The sequence below is a fragment of the Neovison vison genome, chromosome 5, assembly GCF_020171115.1.
Source record: "Neovison vison isolate M4711 chromosome 5, ASM_NN_V1, whole genome shotgun sequence".
Classification (NCBI taxonomy): Eukaryota; Metazoa; Chordata; class Mammalia; order Carnivora; family Mustelidae; genus Neogale; species Neogale vison.
The window spans coordinates 94,283,057-94,307,537 of record NC_058095.1 but is presented as its reverse complement, the minus strand read 5'-3'; the positions used below and the strand labels follow the sequence as shown (position 1 = coordinate 94,307,537).

The following is a 24,481-nucleotide window of genomic DNA, read 5'->3' as shown; positions in this document are numbered from 1 at the left end:
AACCTCTCAGAATAGAGCGGGCACCAACGCGCTCAGCCGATGGCACAGGACACGCGTCCTGCCAACCGGATTGGACGCTGCCGCGGCAGGGCTCAGTGGGCAGTACCCGAGTTCTGTTAGTCACTCGTCCTCCTCAATGTCACCGTCTCCCTCTTCCAGACGCACCCTTACGCCTCCCTTCCCCCTAACCCGGCTGGGGTTCCCAGGCTCCTCCCCCGAGTGACTTAGCGCCTCCGCGCTCCCCCCACCGCTCGCTCGGCCTGCGGCTGCCATGGCAACCGTACGCCGCCGCCGCCGCCTCTTCACGCACGTAAGGAACTAACGGACTCAGTGGCGGCGGCGGCGGCGGCAGCCGGTGCCCCACCCCCACCCGGACCGCCTCACCAACGGCGGGCCGACCTGCGGCACGTAAGTAATGGATCAGAGGGAGACGGGCGCAAGCAGGAGAGCATGTGGTGGGATGTTCAGGTTGACAGCCACACCCGGTCTCCCGCTGCCACGGCAGTGCGGCGGCACGCATCCTGGGGCGCCGTGAGGGGAAGTAGAGAACAGTGGGAGCGCGAGGCTCACGGGGCATTATGGGGATTGTAGTTTAGCGGCTCCACAGGCTTGCGGCCTTGGCGGGATGGCCCGGACCGGCGAACTACAAAGCCCGGCGGCCCTGACCGTTGGGAAAGACCGATAAACTTTAAGCGGACGGGGCGAGAGAAAGATCTGTCTTTGTGGTGCAGGGGCTCTTGGGTGGTCGCGGAACTGGGCTCTGCGCTGGGAAAGGGAAGTGGAGGTGAGACTTGGGCTTCCCGCCCTGCCGTTTGGCCCGCCCCGGCTAACTGCGCTCGGCCCCACCCCGACGGGGCTGGGCCACCGCCCCGCCTGGTCTCAGGGATGAGCAGCCGCCCCAGCTGCAGGGCTTTGGGCCTGCGGCGTCTCTGACCCTCCCAGGTTGCTGCCTCTGGGTGCCGAACCGTATGTATGGCACGCATTTGATGTGAGACCCGAGAAACTGTTTTTTTTTTTTTTTCTTTTTTTTAAACTGGCCTTTCTCCTTTCCCTAATACGTTTATTTCTAGGTATTTAATTATATTTATTCATAAGTAGCTCAGGTGTTTGCATATTAAACCCATTAATAATTACTCAAAGGGCGTTAATGCTTAAAGATCAAGTGTAGAAGTAGAAACCATGCTATTATATAGTAGCTGCTTTTTTTTTTTAACCGTTTTGCCTTTTGCATTTTATTTATTGAGGGTCAAGATTGCAAAATGAGTACATCTACACCCCAACTTACTAGCTTGAATATTGCCTACACATATTTTGATTCTATTTTGAAGATTAGTTTAACTTTAACTTACTAGTTATTATTTTTTTTTACTAGTGATTTTTAAAGCACAGAGTTGTCTTTTTTTTATTTTTAGCAGTGGGTAGTAGTAATTATTTTCTTTGGTATTTCATTGTTCTCAGAATTATTCAGGAGCATATTTTCAGAATGAAAAATGCTATGTTATACTTAAAAAAAAAAATTATTCTGCAGTACACCTTAGTCCTTAGAGTTTGCTCAGGTCCTGGTGGTAAGGAGCCAACACAGATTTAGAAAACCTGCCTTAATTACCCTTTAGAATTTTTTCAACAGGGAGATAACCGTCCTAGAAATTAAGTATTTTATATAATATCTAGAAAAATTGTTGATAGGACAGTGGGCTTTGTGTGTGTTAGTTTTTGTTTTGTTTTGTTTTTTAATTAGAGAGGGGGAAGGGAAGGGGCAGAGAGAGAGAGGGAGGGAGAGAGACTCTTAAGCAGACTCCTGGCTTTATCTCAGGACCCTGAAATCACAACCAGAGCTGAAACCAAGAGTCAGATGCTTAGCTGACTATACCACCCAGGCACCCCTGTTTGTGTTTTTTAAATAAGAAGACAACACAAGGCCACTACAAAATCCCCCTTTACTCTACTACAATGAGGCTGACTTGATGCGGGGCTCGATCCCAGGACCCTGAGATCATGACCCGAGCCGAAGGCAGTGGCTTAACCCACTGAGCCACCCAGGCGCCCCTAAAGTACCATTTTTTGTATAAGGAGTTGAAAAGTAAATTTAAAAAGACCCTTGGGAAAAAAAAAATTGAGGCCTTAATGGCATATAGTACAGGGGTTGAAAGCATATTATTTGCTTATTCAAGATTTGTTAAGAACCTATGATATTGTAGGTGTTATGCCTGGTAGTGGTAATAAAAATATAATAGAAGATAGTCTGTGTTCTGCCTGAGTGAACAGTCATGTTATCACAATAGTATGATAGGGATAGGTGCAAGTTGCTAAAGGAGCCCGGAATGGAAATAAACAGTAATATAACAGTAATATTTATTGAATACTTTATTTCAGGGAGGCACTGTATGGTATTTTGCATGTAGCCCATTATGTAATCCTCATAAAAATCCCTAACTACTTTTACTTAGAGTTGAAGAAACAGACTTAGAGATCTTGTTCAGTCATAGCTGATAAGGTTTGAACCTGGGATTACAACCCAGGTGGGTCTAATTTAAGTCATGATCTCAACCACTGATGCCATTCTCTTGACCTGTCTAAGGAGATTGGGGGAAGTTTCTAGTATGATGTGACATTTGACTTCAGCTAAGTAAGTTGACTAACGTTTCACTGGGAGAGAAGGTGAGGAAAGTGATTTTTTTTTTAAGATTTTATTTATTTATTTGACAGAGATCACAAGTAGACAGAGAGGCGGGGTGGGGGGGGGAGCAGGCTCCCTGCTGAGCAGAGAGCCTGATGCGGTGCTTGATTAGAGGACCCCGAGATCATGACCAGAGCTGAAGCCATCCAGGTGCCCCTGAGGAAAGTGATTTTAGGCACATGGCACAACAAAAGCAAAGGATAGATTCCAGAGTTTTGTGTTTGGAGAATCCTAGGTCATTCTGATGCCTGAATCTTAGAGTACTTGCAAGGTAGTTGGGGGAGAGGTTAGAAGAGAAATCGGTGCCATGATTTTTTTTTTTCCCCTAACATAGGGCAACCATTGAAGAATTTCAAATGTAGCGTTAATTGGGTTTGTATTTTAGAATGGTAATTCCAGCTGAAGTTTGGAGAGGGGAGAATAGAGTGGTGTAGGGAAACCAGTTTTAGGGGAAAAAAAATGTACAATAGAAAAATGAAGATACATCTGAACTAAGCAGTTGAGGTTATGGTAGACAGGGATTGTAGAAGGATTTAAGGGATAAAATTGATATGACTTTAGCTGGGGGCTAGAAAGTTTTGGAACCCTAAAATAAATGATTTCTAATTTTCTGGCTAGGATGTTTGTGAGGATAGTGAAACCATTTATTTGAGAGAAGGAAAAGCAGGGTTTTGTTGGAATTAAAGATAAAGGTCTGTTCAGTTCTGAGCATTTATTTAAAATTCCTGTGGGATACGGAGGTAAGGATGCATTTGGATCACGAGCTCAGGAGAGCTTTCACGGTTGGGGGTGGGGATTTGCATGTGTGTAAGTAGTTGAAATTACAGGAGAGAGGGGATCAGCTCACATTGGAGAAATGTGTGGAAATGAAAAAGGAAAAGTTTTAATATGGAACTCTTAGGAAGGAACAGCATTTTGGGTGTGTGTGCGTGTGTGCCCACGTGTGTGTTTTGGGGCAGGAGAATGGGACCATGTTTGAAAGGAAGTGAGAAAAGCGCCTACAAATGAGACTGAGAGGTTGGGAGGCAGAGAAGAGGAATCAGAGTGAACATGCATTAACAAATGACAAAGGAGAGGAAAAAAAGAAGCAGGAATGGACCAGAGTATCTTGTGTCTCGGAGAGGGCAAGTAAGGTAAAGATTGAAACATGTCTAGTGGATTTGGTGGCTGTAAAGTATTTCTAAACTTCTTTGCAAAAATGAAGAGAAATGCGAGCAGAGGCTACGTGAAAAACAAGTTTAAAAAGTTTAAAAATTTTCCTTGATAATACATAAACAAAAGAAAATAAAATAATGAGCTCCCCATGTAGTTGTCAGTTTCCTTGAAGAATGAGCACATAACCAATTTTCTTCATCTGTTACTCCTTCCCGCAAATGGATTATCTTAAAGCTAAACTCAGATATTGTATCTTTTTATCTGTAATTATTTCAGTATGTATTTGGAAAATTAAGGGTTCTTGGGGTGCCTGGCTGGCTCAGTCAGTAGAGTGAGCAACTCTGGATTTTGGGGTTGTGAGTTCAAGCCCCATGATTGGGTCTAGAGATTACTTAAATAAATAAACTTTTAAAAAAGATTTAAGGATTCTTAAAACCCTGTGATATTATGCTACTTACTTGACAGTACTTCCTTACTCTGAAACTTCCAGGCATACTTCTCTTTTTAAAGAAGTTTGACTCTGAAGAAAAGAAACAGATGAGGCAGTAACTAAAAAGGGTTTGTAGGTTTTCTGTTTCTGTTTTTGTTTTTTTAAAGACTGATAAACTATTAGGGAAAGAGGCAATAAAGAGGAAATGTTTGCAGATGTAGAAAATAGAGGAGATAGCTGATAAAGGACTCTGAAAATTTAGGGAAGGATGGGATGAGGAGGGTGGAAGAATTAGTGTAGAATTCGTTATATTGTGTAAGTATCAACTAAGTGCCCACTGTGATCCTAGGCAGTGTGCTGATGTAGACAGGAGGAGAGAGGCACTGAAAAGGAGAGAAGTGAGAATATAGATAATTTGTAAGTTAGAAAGTTCAAATTTACGATCTCTAAGAGGTTGATAGGAATCAAGGTCAGTTGATGAGAGGAGATTGGGTTTAAGAAAGGAGAATGGTGGAGATTTGGAATAGCCACTGTAGAAAGCTAGGATGGGTTAAGAATGGTTTTGTCAAGCTGAGATTAGAATTCAGTAATTTTCAGTGACCGCAAAACACAAGGTTGTGTGATTCCCGCCACCCCCTTAAATTTTGATTTACTATGGGAGAGCTTAAAATACTAAGGAAACCTATAGCTTAATGTGTTACTAAAGAGAAGAGAATCCAGGCCAAGAACTTAACGATTGAGTATTCTTAAACAACTTTATATTTATTCATTTAACTGATAATTATTATCTGTTTTGTATAAATATCAGAGTAAAATTAGAAAGCTCCTATGGATCCTTTGGATTAGTACTTTATACTTTATTTTCTCAACATGCACAGTGGTATTCTTTTATAGAGAACATTTCTCCAAGGAACGTTTACTGACTGTGGTATAGTGGAAGGGGTCAGATACATCTGTTGCCAATTCTGGAACTACAGTTTATTTTCTATATAATCACAGGCAAGTTTCCCAACCTGTCTCCTAACTAAAAAAAAAAAAAAAAAAAAGTATTGGATTTTTGGGAGGAATAGGCAGTTTAACAGAGGTAAACCCTAAGTGCCCAGTGACTGAACACCTTTCTCTTCCCTCCCTCCCCCATAGCAACAATGTGCCAGGGTTGTCATTTCTGTTTGACGAGAGACCTTGTTCTGTGACTACCTGATCATATTAAGCAGGTAGTTCAAGGCAGTAGGTATATTACAAAATAATGATTTGTTCTATAAAAGGATTCATCAATTACTCTTTTAGGTGAGGCTTCCCTAAATGCCGTAAAATGTTTTTTTTGTAGACCATTAATAATATTAACATCTTTGCCTTGGTTTCGTCTTCAGAGAAATTTGGAATTCTGCTGCATGATATGAGATTCCAGTAGCCTAAATTTCTTTGACTATATCTCATTTCTGGACTGATTTATATTATGATGTCGCTGATTTTGAACCTCAGTTTATAAAATGGAAATATGTATATTTTAATGTACTCAGCATTTTTTCAAACACTTTTTTCTCCTAGATAACTTTTCTCATATATGGTAGGCCTAGTGAAATACTGACTTAGAGTACTTAGTAACTTAGTTATATTGAGGCATTAGCTAGAAAAATTTAAGGCATAGATTGTGAGAGGAGTGAAAAAAAAAAACCCCAAAAGGAGTGTTTTCCAAGGTGAGCTGTTTAGTGTCCACTAGATGTCTTTGTTTCTTTTGCTATGGATGGTTTGATTATGGCCCTATTTGAAGGTATGGAGATGGAATAAATGACCTTTTAAGTCCCTTTCCAACTTTGTAATTTAATTACTAGTTGTCCATTAATAATTGTTGACTAAAAGCTCCTGTTAAGCAGCCTGTTAAAAAGTGACTTTTATTTTTTAAGTTTTTATTTAAATTCCAGTTAGTTAGGGGCACTGGGTGGCTGAGTCTGTTAGGTGTCTGCAGTTGGCTCAGGTCATGATCCTGGAATCTTGGAAATGAGCCCCCGCATCAGGCTCCCTGCTCAGCAGGAATCTGCTTCCTTTGCAGCTCACCCCGCTCGTGCTCTTTCTCTCTTTCAAATAAATAAATAAAAATCTTAAAAAAAATAAATTCCAGTAGTTAACATATAATGTGTTATGAGTTTCAGGTGTACAGTAGTGATTCAACACTTCCACACAATAACCGGTGCTTCACACAAGTGCATTTTGTAATCTCCTTCACCTGTTTCCCCCATCCTCCCATCTGGTGGCCATCAGTTTGTTCCGGGTAGTAAGAGTCTGTTTCTTCCTTTGCCTCCCCCTCAGCTTTTTTCCCCTTTGCTTGTTTTTTGTCTCTTGAATTCCATCTATGAGTGAAGTCATGGTATTTGTCTTTGACTTATTTCGCTCAGCATACTCATGTCGTTTCAAATGGCAAGATTTCATTATTTTTTACAAGTGAGCTTTAGTTTGAAATTATTATTCTTTCTAATTTTTTGGGTATGAAGATATTTTTTATAAATGCTTCTGTAACTTAAAATCATGTCTGTATAATTTCAACTTCATTTCATTTATTTCAGTAGCATGTTCTTTCATTCTCTTTGATTTCTCTGTACCCGTGAGTGTCTTCAACTTAAGTATCTTTTCCTTTCTGATGATTTTCCCTTCTTCCGTTTTTCTTGGTGAATATGGGCTTTCCATATACATGGGTGTTTGCTAAATGGGGTAGGGGTTTGCTAAATTGTATAGAATGGATGATGAATGTATGAGTGAATAGATATGATAATATTAATTGATTAAAGACTACTTGGTAAAGTAATATGATGCAGACAGGGTTTTGAAAGGTTTCATGTAATATCTTTCAAATACCTTGAAGTTAAGACAGTAGTATGTAATTATATAGGCAACTGGAATAAAATATATTATTTCATCTCTACTAGCTAGCCTTTTATTTATTTTTGGGTTAGCTATATAACTTTGAAGGAGTTAATGTATTTTGAAGGAATTTGAGCGGTGGAGTATAATGACCCAACAGTGCAGGCTCTTGAGTTTAGACACATCCAGGTGTAAATCCAGGCTGGGTGTTTAAATTCTTTAAAGCTTCAGCCTCCTCTTCTATTAAATGGGGGTAACCATTTTTATTTACTAGTGTGATGAGGATTAAAGGAGATAATGACTAGACAGCCATTTTTATCACATTTCCTCACGTGGAATAAACATTCAGTGAATGTTATTTCTATGTTAAAAGGGTACTTAAGTATTTAAGATAAAATATATTGTTTAAGCTGCCATCTTGACACAGAATGGCAGGTATAGACATCGTCAGCTGCCTCAGTGTTGTAAAGAATTGACTACCTGGGCAGAAATTACTGTTGTGGCTACTTTTTTAGAAACTTAAACTCTTAGAATGATCGCTTTAGATTCTTTTATTTTGTATGGACGGTCATTTGTCTGTTCCCTAGGCATTTGAGAAGTGAGCTTAGGTAAGGAAACACATGAAAAGACTTGGTTGCTATAGGCACTTTCCTGTTGTCTCTGAGTTTGTGATGAAGTCCTATTCTCCATTGTTCATGGCAAGCTACAGTCCTTGAGCATATAACCCTTTATGAAGAAATGGGAGGTATTGTGGCTTTCAGAATAAACTGTTTTTGTGACTAGTATTCACATAGTGGGTTAATTTATTGCTATTAAAACATAGTTCAAAATGCGGTAATTTGAGCAGTTGTGGTTATGTGTTTTTTTAATTACTTGGATTTATAGCAGTCATTGTATGAAATAGACTGGACTTTGGTGATTTCAATAAACTTTTTTTTTAAGTATGTAGAGGCTGAACATTGGTAGAATTCAACATGATACAAAATGCTTAAAATCAAGTCTGATTTGTTGTTTTGCTACCACAGTTCCAACTTGTATTATTTTGTTCACATCGCTGTGGTTGAGGCTGCTTCAGTGTTTTTGAAATAAATATTTCAGGAATTTGCAACTCATAGAAGGAAAAGGAATATTCTGAGAGAATTATGGAAGTGTGAAAATGAAAATAGCTTAAAGCAATATTTTTTAAAGCTTCACATACATTATAACTGAATTAGATATCACTCGCTCATTCTAAAAAACTAGTTTGAAAAAAGTTTTCTTTCTCATTTTAAAACCACAACTGTGGAGACAAAAGAATTATTTATAACATCTTAAGCAGTTTAGGCTTCTCAGTATACGCTAGTTTTTTTGTTTTCCCAAACATGTGCCTTAGTCTTGGTATAAGATAAAAATCCAAGTATGTTGGGAGAGAAAGCTCTGTGTGAGTGTGTGTGTGTGTGTGTGTGTGTGTGTATTGTGGGAGAATGGTAGTTCAAAAGAGAAGAAAGTGTGGCTGTAGATGTAATGTAGCTGAAGAAGATTGGAACCAGGATTTTATTTGATTCGTTAGGGTTAGTTATGAGTCTTAAAGAGATAAGTCATAATTATGTAGGACCAAATGAAACAATATTCTTTCTTCTTGGTCTGAGCATGAACTTGAACAGAGCTCTTCTCATTCTGAGCATGGAACTCTCTTTGAGCAAAGAACTCTCCTTGAAGATACTAGTTGGATTGTTCTGTGTAGGGCAATATTACTGGATCAGTTCAGCAGTAAATACTGTAAGAAGGTGGTGAATTCATTTTTGAATACGTGATAATCTCAGAATAAGAGAAGTATTGTCAAGCATGACAGTGCTTAAAGCAGTTCATGCCTTTTTTTTAGATGTAACCTGACATTTTAAGTCCTAGAAACTTCTCGGGGCACCTGAGTAGCTCTGTTGAGCATCTGCCTTGGGCTCAGGTCATGATCCCGGGGTCCTGGGATCAGCCATGGCTCAGGCTCTGCCATCTGCCCCTCCCCCCTGTTTGTGTTTTCTCTCTCTCTCTGTCAAATAAATAAAATTTTTGGGAAAAAAAAGTCCTAGAAACTTCTAATTTATATTAAAGGAGATTTTTTAGAAAGCCTCTATATTTCAAGATTATGGTTAAGAGTAAAATTATGGTACAGCTTCTAGGAGTTTATTTCTTATTATTTTTTAATATTTATTTGAGAGAGAGAGCATGCTCTGAGAGAGAGTGTGAGTGGGGTGGGGAGAGGGGGAGAAGCAGACACCTTGCTGAGCTTTCACGACCTGAGTGGAAGGCAGCCACTTAACCTACTGAGCCACCCAGGCGCTCGTAGGCGTTTATAATGAAAACTGGGTCAGTTGATTTCTTGTTATTTTTGAGGAAAATTAGCTGCTCTAAACCTCTATATTAATGTTGAGTGTGGAGTAAAGATAATAGCTTACATTGATTCACTGCTCTTTATTTGCTCGGAAGGATGCTAACATCACATTTAGTTTTTAACTTTATGATGATAAATATTGTTTTCCCTATTGTATAGATAAAGAACTAAGGCCTAGAGAAATTACACGTTTGCCTGAGGCCACAACTAAAAATTTGTGGTGCCTACATTTATAATCCGTTTTTTCTGCTTGAAATTTTTATATTGCCTTCACACTTGAATAGTTTAGTTTGGTATACTATTCAGCGTTGCAGTTTCCCCACCCCCACCCGCCTTTAGCACTTGGAAGGTATAATTTCACTGACTCTATCTAGGTTTTCACTGAAACCTAACTTTTGAAAAGTTAGCTGTCTTTTTTTTTTTTTTTTAAAGGTATTGTAGTATTTGTTTCTATTGTTTTTAACATTCTTTAGTTTTACTACCTTGTCTCTAGGTGTGGACTTATCTTTATTTATTTAAATAGTTATTATTGTCCCTAGATTTTGGAAATTTCTTAGTCATTATCGCCTGGATATTTTCTCTCTTTTTTCCTTCTGGAATTCATAATAGACATATCATGGACCATCTCTTTCTATTCTCTGCATTTCTTATCTTTGCTTACTTACTTTGTCTCTAAAAGCTGCATTCTGGACAATTTCTTTAGCTCTGTCTTCTGGTTCCTTGATTCTTTTTTTCATCTGTGTCAAATCTGCTATTTGCTTATTAGTTCATTGAGCTTTTAATTTCAATGACTTTTTTTTTAATGCTAGAAGTTTTGAATCTTTTTTGTATCTGTCTCTTCATTTTTTAATGTGTTTTCTATGCTTTTAAATATACTTATGGTAAATAAGAGGTTATGTGCTTTAGATTATAACATTAATTCTGCTATACGTTATACCATTTGACTCTGTCTTATGGTAGATTGTATCTTTTTTTGTATCTTGAAGTTTTAGATCTAACCTCAAATTCTGTGAGGTTTGGGAAAAGAATATATGCTGTACTTTTTTTTTTCCTTGAAAAGTGCCTATGGAGAGATGATGAATAAATAAACAAATTTTAACATTTCCATATAATGAGGTACTGCTCAGCAGCAAAAACATGCAACAACATGGTTGAATCTCAGAAGCATTTTCTTAATGAAAGAAGCCAAACACCAGAATACACACTGAGTGATCTATTCATGTCATATTCTAGAACAGACAAAACTATGGTATGTGAACAGAAGAATACATCATGGGGGTAGAGACTGACTGCAGAGTGGCAGGAAGGAGTTTTCTGGAGTGATGGTAATGTTTTATATGTCACAGTGGTGGTGGATATGCAACTGTATACATTTTTCAAAAGAAATCAAATCCTACAACTTAATAAAAGTTATAGCTCAATAAAACTGATTTTTAAAGCTCAGGTAAGGGGTACCTGGGTGACATAGTCGGTTAAGCATCTGACAGTTGGTTTCAGCCCAGGTTGTGATATCAGGATTGTGAGATCTTGTCCTTTGTGGGATTCTGCACTCAGCATGGAATCTGTTTGAAATTCTCTCTCCCTCTTCCTCTGCCCCTCCCACTTGTGCATGTGTTTTCTATCTCTCAGATAAATCAATAAATCTTAAAAAAAATTTAAAAAGCAGGCAAAACTCATCAAGGATTCTTTTGGAATGCTGTAAATGTTCTGTGTTGTGATGTGGGTGTTACCTCAAATTCATTGAGCTGTACATTTAAGACTTTTGTACTACTATATAAGTTATATACTTCAATAAGAAAATGCAAAAGGAAAAAATACTCTAGAGAAAAATCAGAATATAAATTGGAGAAAATCTTGAAGGAAGTAGAGCCAGAGGACAAAGAGATGGAAAATAAGAGAGAAAGGGTAAGAAAATGGGAGGACCAACCTAGGGTCCAACATCTGAATGAAAGGTGTTCCAGAAAAAAAACAGAAAAAATGGAAAGAAATCATCAATGGAATAATTCAGACATTTTCCTAAAATTAAAGACATTAATTTCTAGATTGAAAGAGTCCCATTTCAAATACATCTGAATGTAAATACAAATACATCCCAACATCTGAATGAAAGGTGTTCCAGAAAAAACCAGAAAAAATGGAAAGAAATCATCAATGGAATAATTCAGACATTTTCCTAAAATTAAAGACATTAATTTCTAGATTGAAAGAGTCCCATTTCAAATACATCATCAACAATTTTTGAAAGGCTATGTGAAAGAGAAGATCCCACAGACTTTCAGAAAGGGGAACAAAACAGGTGATACATAAAGGGGCAGGAATTTCAATGATTCCAGTCTTCTGAACTTAATTGAAACCTAGAAGGTAGTAGAGCAGTACCTTCAAAATTGTGAAGGAAAATTATTTGCAAACTAGCATTCAGTAGCTAAACTACCAATAAACTATGAAGGTAAAATAAAGGTATAATAAAGTCTCAAAAACTCCACCTCTCATATATGGAAAATGTGTTCCATAAAAGTAAGGGAGCAACCAAGAAAGAGAAAACATAGACCAAAATAATTAAATAAAAATCAATCAATCAATCAATCAACATAGAAGAGGCAAAGGGACTCCCTAGGGTGAAACTGATACCAAGTTGAACAGTTTTGAAAAGTAGGTAGAGTGTCCTCCTTCAGAGCAAAGGTTAGGCTTGCTTATAGTCTTGGAAGAAAGTGGTAGTATCTTCCTTTGGAACAAAGGATAGGTTCTGTATAATAGATTGGCTTCCCTAAACTGAGGATTCCTCTCCTGTAATGCAATCTACTGTATAAGAGGATATCAGCCAGTCCATTGTGCATTGCCTTATGGCAACTGGGGCTTGAGGAACTGGTGCCCCCTCCCTCCCTATGCCTTGGGTTGTTTTCTGAAAGTTTTATAGTTTTAACTTATGTTTTAGTCAATAATTCATTTTGAGATAATTTTTGTATCTGATATTAAGAGTTGAGGTTCAGGTTCTTTTTGCATATGTATTTATGGTTGTTTCAGTACCCTTTTTTGGGGGGAAAAAATTGTCCTTGTTGACTTGCCGTGACAACTTTGTGAGAAATTAATTGGCCATATATTATGGATCTATTTTTGGATGGTCTAATTTGTTCCATTGGTCTGTGAGTCTTTCTGTATGCCAAAACTACATTGTCTTGATTATTGCAACTTTATAGTAAGTCTTGGGAATTAGATACTATAAGTTGTCTTACTTTTGGTAAACTGTTTTGGCTATTCAGTGCCCTTTGTATTTCCATATAAATTGTGAAAGCAGCTTGTCAGTTTTTACAAGAAAGGCTGCTGGAATTTTATTTGGGATTGTATTGACTCTATAGATCACTTTCAAGAGATTTGACATCTTACCCTATTGAATGTATCAGTTCATAAGCATGCTTATGCCAGTATATCCACTAATTTAGGTCATCTTTAACTTCCCTTAGAAATTTTTGGTTGTTTTCAATATTCAGATCTTGCATGTATTTTGTTTAAACTTATCCCTGAGTATTTAATATTTTTTAATGTTTTCATTTTTGATTTTTGTTTTCAGTTATTTATTAATAAGTAGAAATGCAGTTGATTTTTTGCAGTTGATTTTTTAAATATTGACTTTGTGTCCTACAATAATAGCTTTTGAGTTACAAAATAAATTTTGAGTTACAAAACTCACTTATTAGTTCTAGGAACTATTGTAGATTCCCTAGGATTTTCTCCATTAATAATCATGTTGTATATGAATAAAAGCAATTTCTTTTCCCATCCCTATGCCTTTTATTTTTTTTTCTTACTTGATTGCAATAGTTAGAACTTTTAGTTCTAATGTTGAATAGAAGGGATAAGAGCAAATATATGAGCTTTGTTCTTTCTTGATATTGGGGGAGAGCATTCACTCTTTCACAGTAAATATGATTTTAGCTGTGGGTATTTCACTGATGCTCTTTACTGGATTGAGGAAATTCTCTTCTTTGCTGAGTTCTTATGAATGGTGTTGATTTTTTTTGTCAAAGCTTTTTATGTATTTTTTAGAATCATATATTTCATTTCTAGTCTTCTAAAATACTATTGACTGTTTTTTTAATTTATTTTTTATTTTTTTATTTAAAGCCAATAAATTTTTATTTAAGGAGTTTTTACATGTGATTCCTTCCACTGCCAGTCACTGCTCATCACCATAGTTCCTCCAAAGTTAGAATCATAATCTTCAGAACAGCCCAGAGTTCTTTCAGCTGGGTTTCTTGCATCTCCACTTGAATACGGACATACTTTAAGAACTTCCCACCTGTAATCTTTGGGATCCAATGTCTTTACTTCAGGGCCCTGTTTAGGGTCTGAGTGTGGATCTGCCTGGTTCTCAATTTCAAACACCCTAGAAAAGGAGAAGCATTACTTCCTCTGAAAAATTATCTCAAGCTGAGCAGTATGAAAAACCGTTAAGAATACTGTTTCAGTAAAAATACCAGGTTTAACATGCACGAAGCCAAGAAAACCAACGATGCCAGATACTGAGTTTCTATTGCACTGTCCTATTGACTGTTTTTTAAATGTAAACCACTTTGGAAAAAAAAAAACCACCTTGAATTTTTTATATAAACACCTCTTTGGTCATAAGGCATTACTTTTTTAATATATTACTGCATTTGACTACCTAACATTTAAAGATTTTTCTATCTTATCTTCCTGAGTGGTACTTGTGTGTAAATTTCTTTTATATAATGTCTGGTTTTGGTAGCTGGATAATATTGGCCTTAAAATACAACTTGGTTGTTTTTCTTCCTCTTCTTTTTTTTCTGAGAGTTTGTGTAGAAGTGGTTTTATTTTTTCCTTAAATGCTTTGGGAGAATTCACTAGTGATACCATTTGAATCTGGAGAGTTTATTTGTTTTGATGGGAAGATTTTAAATTATAAGTTCTGGGGTGCCTGGGTGGCTCAGTGGGTTAAGCCTCTGCCTTCGGCTCAGGTCATGATCTCAGGGTCCTGGGGTCGAGTCCCGCATCGGGCTCTCTGCTCAGCGGGGAGCCTGCTTCCTCCTCTCTCTCTGCTTGCCTCTCTGCCTACTTGTGATCTCTCTTTGTCAAATAAATAAATAAAATCTTTTAAAAAAATTATAAGTTGCATATCATTGATTGATATAGGACTATTCAGATTAATCACTCCATTTCTTCTTGAGTGAGCTTTGGTATTTTGTGACCTTTATAGAATTTGCCCATTTTATTAAGTCCTCTTTTGCCTTTTAATATCTCTAAAGTTTGTAATGCTAACCCCTCCTTCATTTCTGATATTATTAATTTGTGTTTTCTCTTTCCCTTTCCTGGTCAGTATTACTAGAGGTATATTCATTTTAATGACATTTCTAAAGAACCAGCTTGGCTATATTGAAATTTTCTATTCTTCTGATTTCTGTTCTTAAATTTATTATGTTCTACTTTGCATTTTCCCAGATTTTTTTTTTTTAATTTTTAAAAGAAACTTTATTTATTTGAGAGAGACAGCACGAGCAAGAGGGGAGTGGAAAGGCAGAGTGGGAGGGAGAACCAGGCTCCCTGCTGAGTGGAGAGCCTGATGTGGGCCAGTTCCAGGACCTGGAGATCCTGTGCTGAGTGGAAGGCACAGGCTCAACCATCTGAGCCACGTGGGCACCCCTTCCCAGATTCTTAAGATAGAAACTGAAAGCAGGAGTCAGCAAATAAGAATCTGGGGACCAAATCTAGCCAGCCACTTTTTTGACTGGCCTATGAACTGAGAATGGTTTTTGCATACCTTTAGTGGTTAAAAAAGTCAAAAGAATACTATTTTGTGATATGTAGAACTTAAGTGAAATTCAGTTATCAGTGTCCATTAATAAAGGTTTATTGGAACACAGCCACACATATTACTTATGGCAACTTTTGTGAGTTTGAGTAGTTGGGACAGAAATTTTGCAACATTCTTAATGTTTTGTATTGCTGCTTGGTGCACTATAATCTCTTTTAAGTAATTTGCATATCACTATTTGGTGACCATTTACTTTATTATCAGCACTTTACCCATCACGTTGAAATAAGAAAAGATGAGAAAAAAATGGACTTGGCATATTATACTTCTAGAGTACCTTAGAGTATGGATTGTCAAATTAGGTGACAGAGTATTGATTATTATGCAGTGATACCATAGCTGTGCTAAAAGATACACAGTACACACTGATATCACCAGACTAATCACTCATCAAAGTATTCCCTTCTCACAGGAAAATAATGTTTGGAAAAATTAGAAAATTTAAAAAGGAATATCTTACCATAGCAGAATTTCTTCCCAAAATTATTAACAATGAAAATCAGGCTGCACTGAGGTTAAGTTTCTGAGTGTCTCATTTGTTAGCCAAGTAAGGAAGTTGTTTACTGATGGTGCCTTAACTAAATCCTGTTTGATTGTAGTGGCCAAAGAAATGTGTCTGGAGAAAATAAACTTGTTTAAAGCTATTAGCCTTTTGGCGAGAACAGTTGCTGGAAGAGTTGAGAACATTGATAATCAATTAAAAAACAAAGCAGAGGATGTTGAGTGGGTTTCCTTGGCTTTTCTGGATTGAAAGAGGTTTCCAGTACAGCTCAAGTGTTGTTATTCAAGAAGTCAATTCTAAGTTTGAAGTTTTTGAAGAACTAGTTTTAAAAACAGTGTTCATGGAATAATTACAAACAAAAATACTTACAGAAAGTTCAGAAACACTAATTGTGTATGACCTGAGGTGGAATCTGCCAGGGTTGCCAACTGATGGTGGCAAAAATACATGTAGAGCAGAAAAAGGCTTAGGTGAACGAATTTACAAAACTGTAATTTACAAAATTGTAAAGTGGTTAAAAATCTATGTTTTTTTTTAATTGTTTTATTTATCAGCAGGTATTTTGCAGAGAATATTTGAATATATTATGCAATATAGAACTTGTCATGCCTCAAGACTCAAGAGTGTTGCTCTTGTGGACTTAATCTTTGTCAGCTCCATGAATTTTTTATCAGAAATAGAAGCTGAGTAGCCTGACTTCCCCTTCTACACTGCAGTTCAGTGGCTTAGTAGTGGTAAAGTTTTAATTTAGTCTTTTGAGCTTAGGGCTGAATTGAGGTTTTTCTGAATGAGGGGAATTGCTCTCAACCACTGTTACTGAACATTGAATGGCTTTGGAAATCAGTTTTTGCTGCAGACTTGATCATGTTTCTTAATGTACTCAACCTAAAATTACCAGCAAAACAGTGGTTATGTGGAAAACTAAAAATTGTTTCGATGCCAACTAGTTTTGTTTAAATCACAAATAATATTAAGCTGTCTTGTGTAGCTCTCTCCATGCCATCAGAAGTGAAGGTAAAGAAGTGGTGTCACTCAGATTTTCTGGAGATCTTTTCTGAGCTCCATTTCAGCAGCCTTCTGAGAGACTTTGATATAAATGCAAAGGAAATTACCATTTTACAAAATCCATTTAATTTGTACCATAACCTTAAATTGGAAGTGATTAATCTGCAATGTAAGGACATGCTGAAAGACAAATATTAAGAATAAAGTCTGTAGATATCTTCCAAACAATGAACATTGAAATCATATGTATGCAGAGGCACCTTTCTAGGTAAAAAGACATTTTCAAACATGAAATACATAAAATCTTATTGAAAAGCAGCACTACCATATGAATGTTTGCAATTGATTAAAAAAAAGATTTTATTTACTTGAGTAGAGCAAGAATGCAAGAGAGAGAGAAAGAGAGGGAGGGAGAGAGAGGGAGAGAGAAAGAGCGTGCGCGCGCATGAGAGCGTGCACAAAGGTTCAGGGAGGGGCAAAAGGAGAGGGAGAAGCAGATTCTCCACTGAGCGGGAAGCCCTGTGCTGGTCTGGTCTCAGTCCCAGGACCCTGGGCTCATGACCTGAGCTAAAGGCAGATGCTTAACTGACTGATCCACCCAGGCGCCCCTGCAATTGATCTCCACGATAGGGAACACAAATTTTGAATCTCAACTAAGTGGAATATTATCCTCCTCCACAAAAGAGCTTCATTCTTAGGAGGAGATGGGTTCTACAAAAAGTTGTACTCAGCGGTTATTACTATAATGTTTTGAATTTTATCAATAAAAATTATGGAAAATTTTCTCATTATTTAAGTATTTATATAATGTCCTAAACTTTACCTGTTGTCCCTTAAAGCCTAAAATAATTACTGTTTGACCCTTTGTAGAAAGAATTTGCTGGGGTGCCTTGGCCTTAGGTCATGATCCTAGGGTCCTGGGATCAAGTCCTGCATCAGGCTCCCTGCTGAGTGGGAAGCATACTTCACCCTCTCCCTGCTCTGCTTGCTGCTCCCTCAGCTTGTGCTCTCACTCTCTGTCAAATAAAATCTTAAAAAACCCCTGCTTTATGTCCAGATATTTTTATCCTGCATAGTTGTATACCCTGCACATATTAGCAGAATTAATGTTTTGTGTCACGGTGACTTTACAAGAAAATAATACATGGAACAGCTTTGTTTCTACTGGATTTATTAATTACAGCTCATTCTCTGTAATAAGACTTTATTGCTTGGTGTTACTGTTCTGATGTGAACAGGAGGTTTTCCATGATTTCCATGTGGGTAAATCTACTGAACGCTTTAGTTTCTAACTGCAAAAGTAGTGTACTCTTCGCTGCGGTTTGATTCTCAAATAACATAGATGCTTTCTTCCAGGAACTTATGCTGGGTGAAGGGACAAATGATATGTCAAAAAACATAAAGGAAACAGTTTTATTTTTAAGAATATAGTAGAGTCCTTTGGAAATGCCTAGAACTGGATGTGCTTAATTTTGAGGAAGAGTTTTTGAACTGCTTAAGAATAGAGAAGAGGTAGAGAGAAAGGGCTAAGTAACACCAAAATATAATTCCTTTAGAAAGGCATGGAGAAATATTTTTTAAATTTAAATTCAATTAATTTATACATAGTGTATAATTTTAGAGATAGAGTTCAGTAATTCCTCAGTTGTATATCACACCCAGTGCCCATTACATCATGTGCTGTTCTTAATGCCCATCACCCCGTTACCTCATCCTCCTACCCCCCCTTCCCCTACCAGCAACCCTCCATTTCCTTTGGTTAAGAGCCTCTTAGGTTTGTCTCCCTCTCTGATTTCATCTTGATTTATTTTTCACTGTCTTCATCTATGCTCCTCTGTTTTGTTTCTTAAATTCCACATGTGAGTGAATTCATAGAACTGTCTTTCTCTGATTGACTTACACTGCTTAGCATAATACCCTCTAGTTCCAGCCACATCATTGCAAGTGGCAAGGTTTCATTTTTTTGATGGTTGAGTAATACTCCATTGTATATGTATACCACATCTTCTTTATCTGTTCATCTGTCAGTGGATGTCTGGGCACTTTCCATAGTTTGGCTATTGTGGACATTGCAGCTATAAACACTGAGGTGCATGTGCCCCTTTGGATCACTATATGTCTATCTTTGGGTTATATACCTCGTAGTGCAATTGCTGGGTTGTAGGGTAGTTCTATTTTTAGCTTTTTGAGGGACCTCCATACTGTTTTCCAGAGTGGCTGTACCAGTTTGCATTCCTACCAGTAGTGTAAGAGGGTTTCCCTGTCTTTGCATCCTTGCCAGCATTTGTTGTTTTCTGATTTGTTAATTTTCACCATTCTGACAGGTGCAAAGTGGTATCTTTTTTTTTTTTTAAGATTTTATTTATTTGACAGAGAGAGATCACAAGAAGGCAGAGAGGCAGGCAGAGAGAGAGGGGGAAGCAGGCTCCATGTTGAGTGGAGAGCTGGATGTGGGGCTTGATCCCAGGATCCTAAGATCATGACCTGAGCCAAAGGCAGAGGCTTAACCCTCTGAGCCACCCAGGTACCCCCGCAAAGTGGTATCTTATTGTGGTTTTGATTTGTATGTCCCTGATGCTGGGTGATGTTGAGCATTTTTTCCTATGTCTCTTGTCCATTTGTATGTCTTTGGAGAAATATCTATTCATTTCTTGACTGGGTTAGGCATGGAGAAATACTTTGATTTTCTCTACTAAGTGGATTTATTGGTTTACTGTGCTATACAGTAAGAGTAGGGCAATTTGGACTCTTCCTGGATGTTATTCTACTGTATCTCTGAACTTCCTATTCCTTATAGTCTTGGACAGAAAGTATATTTGTATAGGAGCCTTGGATGATTCTTGAATGGGTTTGGGAAGTCAGGAAGAAAAGTCAGAATTACTGGGCTGGACAGATTTGGTGGAAACCGGAGGTTCAGATGATAACTCTTCTTCCTAGCATCTGTCGAAGGGAAAAGATTGATGATAGTTATTTGCACAGACAGAAAACTATAGACAAAATCATAGAATATTACAAGTTGAGGAGCAAAAAGGGCTCAGGTAGTTTAATTCTTGGTTTTTTGCTTAGATTTAAGTTGTGTGGGACAATTAAATACATATAAATTATGCATGGACAACTATAGGCTGTTCCTTTAAAATGTATTTAAGTAGGACTTCTGGTTTTGGGGGCCAAAATATTTTAGAACTAATTTCTGCAGTTTTTTCAATGGAAAAAATATGTGATATTCACATATTTATTACTAAATTATCAGGAATAAATTGAATATGATCAAGTTCATCTTTATTGTTATTACAACTAAAGGTAATTGTAAATGGGCAAGGAGAACTAGTGTCCAATTTATGTACCTTTAACATAAGCCAATAGTTCGGAGCTGTGTAATTTCTCTCTGTGTTATCTCCTTAGGTGTTCTTTTATGATATCCTTTGTGCTTCCAGAATTAGAAACTTTGTTCAGTATTATAAAATGCATTCAGATAACCTCAAAGAAAGAGAACCATTTTGACTTTGAAAGTAGTTTTAAGCAGATATTTTAAAGAATAAGAAAAAATGTTCTGAAGTTGGTGCCGAAAACTTAGTAAGAAGACATTATGTATTCTGTGTAGGACTCTGGAGGAAGATGAATTTGGCTGAGATTTGTGACAATGCAAAGAAAGGAAGAGAATATGCACTTCTTGGAAACTATGACTCATCAATGGTGTATTACCAGGGGGTGATACAGCAGATTCAGAGACATTGCCTATCAGTCAGAGACCCGGCTGTCAAAGGCAAATGGCAACAGGTAAGACACATTCCAGTATTCAGTGAGTGAGGGCAGTCCTTCATTATACTTGAGAGCCTAGAGTTGGAAAATTAGTTGGAGGTTTTGTAAATAGTTCTTATTTGTCCAAATACTGAAATATATTAATATATATATAAGTATATATATATTTAAAATGTTCTCTGAATAATTTTGTCTCGCTCAGTTAATATTTTATATATTTTTCATAGCTTTCATGAGACATATTTTGAAGGTATTTAATTCTAATTGAATCTTCTTTCAGTTTTTTAAATTTTCATGATCAGTCACTTACTTGTGTGTAATTACAAATTTTTGATCTAAGGTATTTCTGCTTGCCCTTTTCCCTTTCATTTTTACATGTAGTTTTGACCCATTTCATAAAACTTTTCCTTTAAGAGAGTTTCCTCTTCTTTTGAAAGACTTCCTACAAATACAAAGGAGTCAATAATCTAATAAAACTAATATATTTGCTGTGTCTCTTGACTGTACAACTTGATTATATACTAGTACAGTTAATGAAAACTTGAATTAGAATTTCCCCACTTATTCTTAAAACTTAAAATCCTTTTAAAATTAAAAGTACAAAGTCAAGCATTTCTTTGAAGTTTCCACTTAATGTCCTAATGCCTTTCAAGCGTTTCTTTTAATTTTTCCATGTCAGAAATTGATGTTTCACTAAGTTTTCAGGGTAAATTTGGCTTATTTTCCAACTTAAGCATTACCAAATTATTTTGAGTGAGAACAATATACTTGCTTTAACTCGAGTTGACTTTTTAATTGTGTTTTTTTTCTGTCCTACATACTAGCCGCAGGCAAGAGTGGTTTATTAGCTTGGAAATATTTTGGAGAGTTTCTCAATTGTGTTAAATAGTGACCATTTCTATTTGGATATTTCTACTATGTTGATTTCCATTAGGTTCTCCAATTTCATTTCTCCAAGTATATAATTGCATATATTAGCAGTTGAATTTTACCTAGATTTTTCTTTTCTCTGCTTTACATTAAAGTGTGCTTTCTGGTTAAAAACAAATTAGAATTGCTCAAATGAATTTATAAATGTAATTTTCAATCCATTATCTGTTTGCCTTTGAAAATTAGTTTCGTCTCAAAGTTTGAAAACACAAGAATTTCCACATAGTAGATACTCAGTGAAGTTTCTTAAATATGGAAAAAATCTTGCCTGTGAACTCAAAATGAACTTTATACAACACTTGAAAGAATTTAAACAAGTCCAGAAGAATTCAGATTTTAGATGGAGACTTTAAATAAAAATTGGAAATTGGTAATGCTTAGTATTCCAGCACCTAAGGTTTTCAGATGCTTATGACAGGCATTTCACACTTAATGATATTAGGAGTAGGAAATGCTGATGAAAATTCTGGCTGATAATTTTTTGAAAGCTATTTATAAATATAGTAAAAGGATTTAGCATAACATTTTAGATTTCTGGGAATGGTTAACTTGTTACTGACCTAGTTACTGGTTTTAAATTATATTAATGGTCATCACATTCATTAGTAGAAATAAGAGCTCCATTTTGAAAAACATACTTCGCCTGCAAACAAGTATGTAAAGTGTTTTTTCAATCCAGTTCCTACCCTCCTATCTATATTACTTTAAATAGTTCTTTGTTTTTTAAATATGTTGTAATGACTCATTTTGCATAGTTTGAGTGACATTGAGAAAATGCATTCTTTTTTTTTTTTTTTCTTTCTTTTAAAGACTTAGTTATGAGAGGTGGAAAGAGAGAGTGTGCCGGTGTGTGCAGGTGGGAGGGGCAGAAGGAGAGGTAGAATCTCAAGCAGACTCTGCACTGAACACAGCCTGAGAACAGGCTCATGACCCTGAGATCAGAACCTATGCCAAAACCAAGAGTGGGACACTCAACCGATGGCCCAACCCAGGCGCCCCAAGGAACCTAGCATTCTATAGCAATTTATTACTTGACCTTCATATAAACTTTAAACAGTTTACAGCATAGAGGTTATTTTCTTTAAGGTTCGGCAGGAATTATTGGAAGAATACGAACAAGTTAAAAGTATTGTCAGCACTTTGGAAAGTTTTAAAATTGACAAGCCCCCAGATTTCCCTGTGTCTTGTCAAGATGAACCATTTAGAGATCCTGCTGTTTGGCCGCCACCTGTACCTGCAGAACACAGGTAAATGGGACTTTATATTCTCTTTAGGTGCTTTTATAGTTAATTTTGATATTCAGAGTGAAGAGAATGAAGCTTTATTTGAATGAAGCTTGCCTTTTTTTATTTGAAAAAATATTTGGGGGGTATGCAAATTTAATACTTGTTTAGTTTTCACACTGATAGTTTGCAGAGTTTATTTTTGATACAAAAGTAAATCATTTGTCATGTATCTTTTAGAATTTTTACTACTATAAGTCATAATAATAGAAATCTGCTGCTAGTCCTCTAAAATTTATCAGTTACGTGAGGTCTTTTAGATTTTCTGTCAGCATCAAAACATGGATGGCTTTTTTGCTTTAAAACTTTTTGCTTTAAATGATTCTGACAATTTTAGATGAAATGGTGGACATATTGGATTCATCTGGTCGGGCCTACAGCCAGTTTCCAGAGTCCTAGTGTAGAAGGAACCTTTTCATTCCTTAAAAGTTAAAGGTCAGATTCCCTAGTGTTTATTTCCAAGTTTATTTCCCTATAGTGCAGCCTATGGGTCATCTACATTAAACCTGTCTCTGGTTTTTTCCTGTCTTTTTTGTTTTTGCACAGTCTATTCTTTGTTAAGGGGATTCGCATGATCCCCATCTGGGCTACTCATATTCATATTCCTTGTTCCATTCTCAGCTGAACTGTATTTTCCCTGCAGCCTTTCTCCGTTCACTCAAACACAGAGCTTTGTGCATAGCAGTTACCATGTTGCATTTCTTTGTTCAAAAAATGAGGAGCTTTGCTAGGGCAAGGGCCATGTTTTTATTTTCTCAAAACAAAACAAAAATAACAAATAACAAATTTTATTGCTAACACAATGTTTGGCACATAGTAGGCATTCAGTGAACATTGAATGAATAATTCCATTATTTTCACAATGAGGAAACTGAGGCCTGACAGACCCTGACCTATAAGTTAGGGTAGGCCAGGATCCAACTTTAGGGCTTTCTGGCTGTCCGTCTCCTTGATTGTGAAGTGGTATTGTGGCCAGAGTGTTGCATCATAGAAAATAAATTTTCCTTTGGTCAGTAGCTGTGATCATGTGTTTAACTTGTTGATCTCTTGAAGTTTTTTAAAAGCATTTAAAGAACTGTGAAAAGTGGCTAATTTATTCCTTCAGGGCTTTTTCCATTGAGTTACGGATAATTTTATGATTCCCATTATAAAAACACTGGATGATGATTCTAAGGTCTACAACAATATAGCCCTTTTCACAGATGTAACCACTTTCAGGTGTTTTGCATTAAGGTAACCATTATCTTCTTAAAAGGCAACGTTTCAGGAGTCAAAGGGTTGTTACCATGGAAGTTCCAAAGTAAATACCGAGGAAAAGAAATGATGCCATTTTGATTTATTGGAACTTGAAAATTTTGTGTGATAAAATACCTATTTTTTTCTGAAAGTCATTAATTCAGAAGTATACTTCTAGTTTACAGCTAAAAGCTTGTAATAACTTTAGATATAGCTGACATATAATATTATGTGAGTTAAGGTGTAGAGTGTGTTGATTTGAGATATATATAGATTTATGGTAGTTTGACTACCATGGTAGTATTAGCTAACACTTCCATTATGTCATGTAATTATCTTTTTTTTTTTTTTTTTCTGGTGGGAACAATTAAGATCTAGTCTCTTACCACCTTTGAAAGTTAAAATACAGTATATTATTGTTGTATATAATCTCTGTGCTGTGTGTTAGATTTCCAG

General features: G+C 36.7%; 1 protein-coding gene and 1 non-coding gene across 4 annotated transcripts in view; one reads left to right on the top strand and one right to left on the bottom strand.

Moving 5' to 3' along the window:
• The first annotated feature begins 361 nt into the window (after positions 1–361).
• KATNAL1 (katanin catalytic subunit A1 like 1) overlaps positions 362–24,481 on the top strand; it is an 85,696-nt gene continuing 61,576 nt past the window's right edge. The window contains exons 1-3 of one of the 3 annotated variants that reach the window (XM_044249534.1): positions 362–408; positions 20,419–20,594; positions 22,593–22,753. In XM_044249534.1, the coding sequence (XP_044105469.1) occupies positions 20,433–20,594; positions 22,593–22,753 (323 nt within the window). In that variant the 5' untranslated portion in view covers positions 362–408; positions 20,419–20,432. Of the gene's footprint in view, positions 409–688; positions 785–897; positions 989–20,418; positions 20,595–22,592; positions 22,754–24,481 lie in introns of those variants that run through there. The other 2 variants (XM_044249533.1, XM_044249535.1) reach the window with 2 other exon arrangements.
• On the bottom strand, positions 13,936–14,044 carry LOC122908127. Its single transcript, XR_006384906.1, has one exon. It is a non-coding gene; the product is annotated as a small nucleolar RNA SNORA8 (small nucleolar RNA).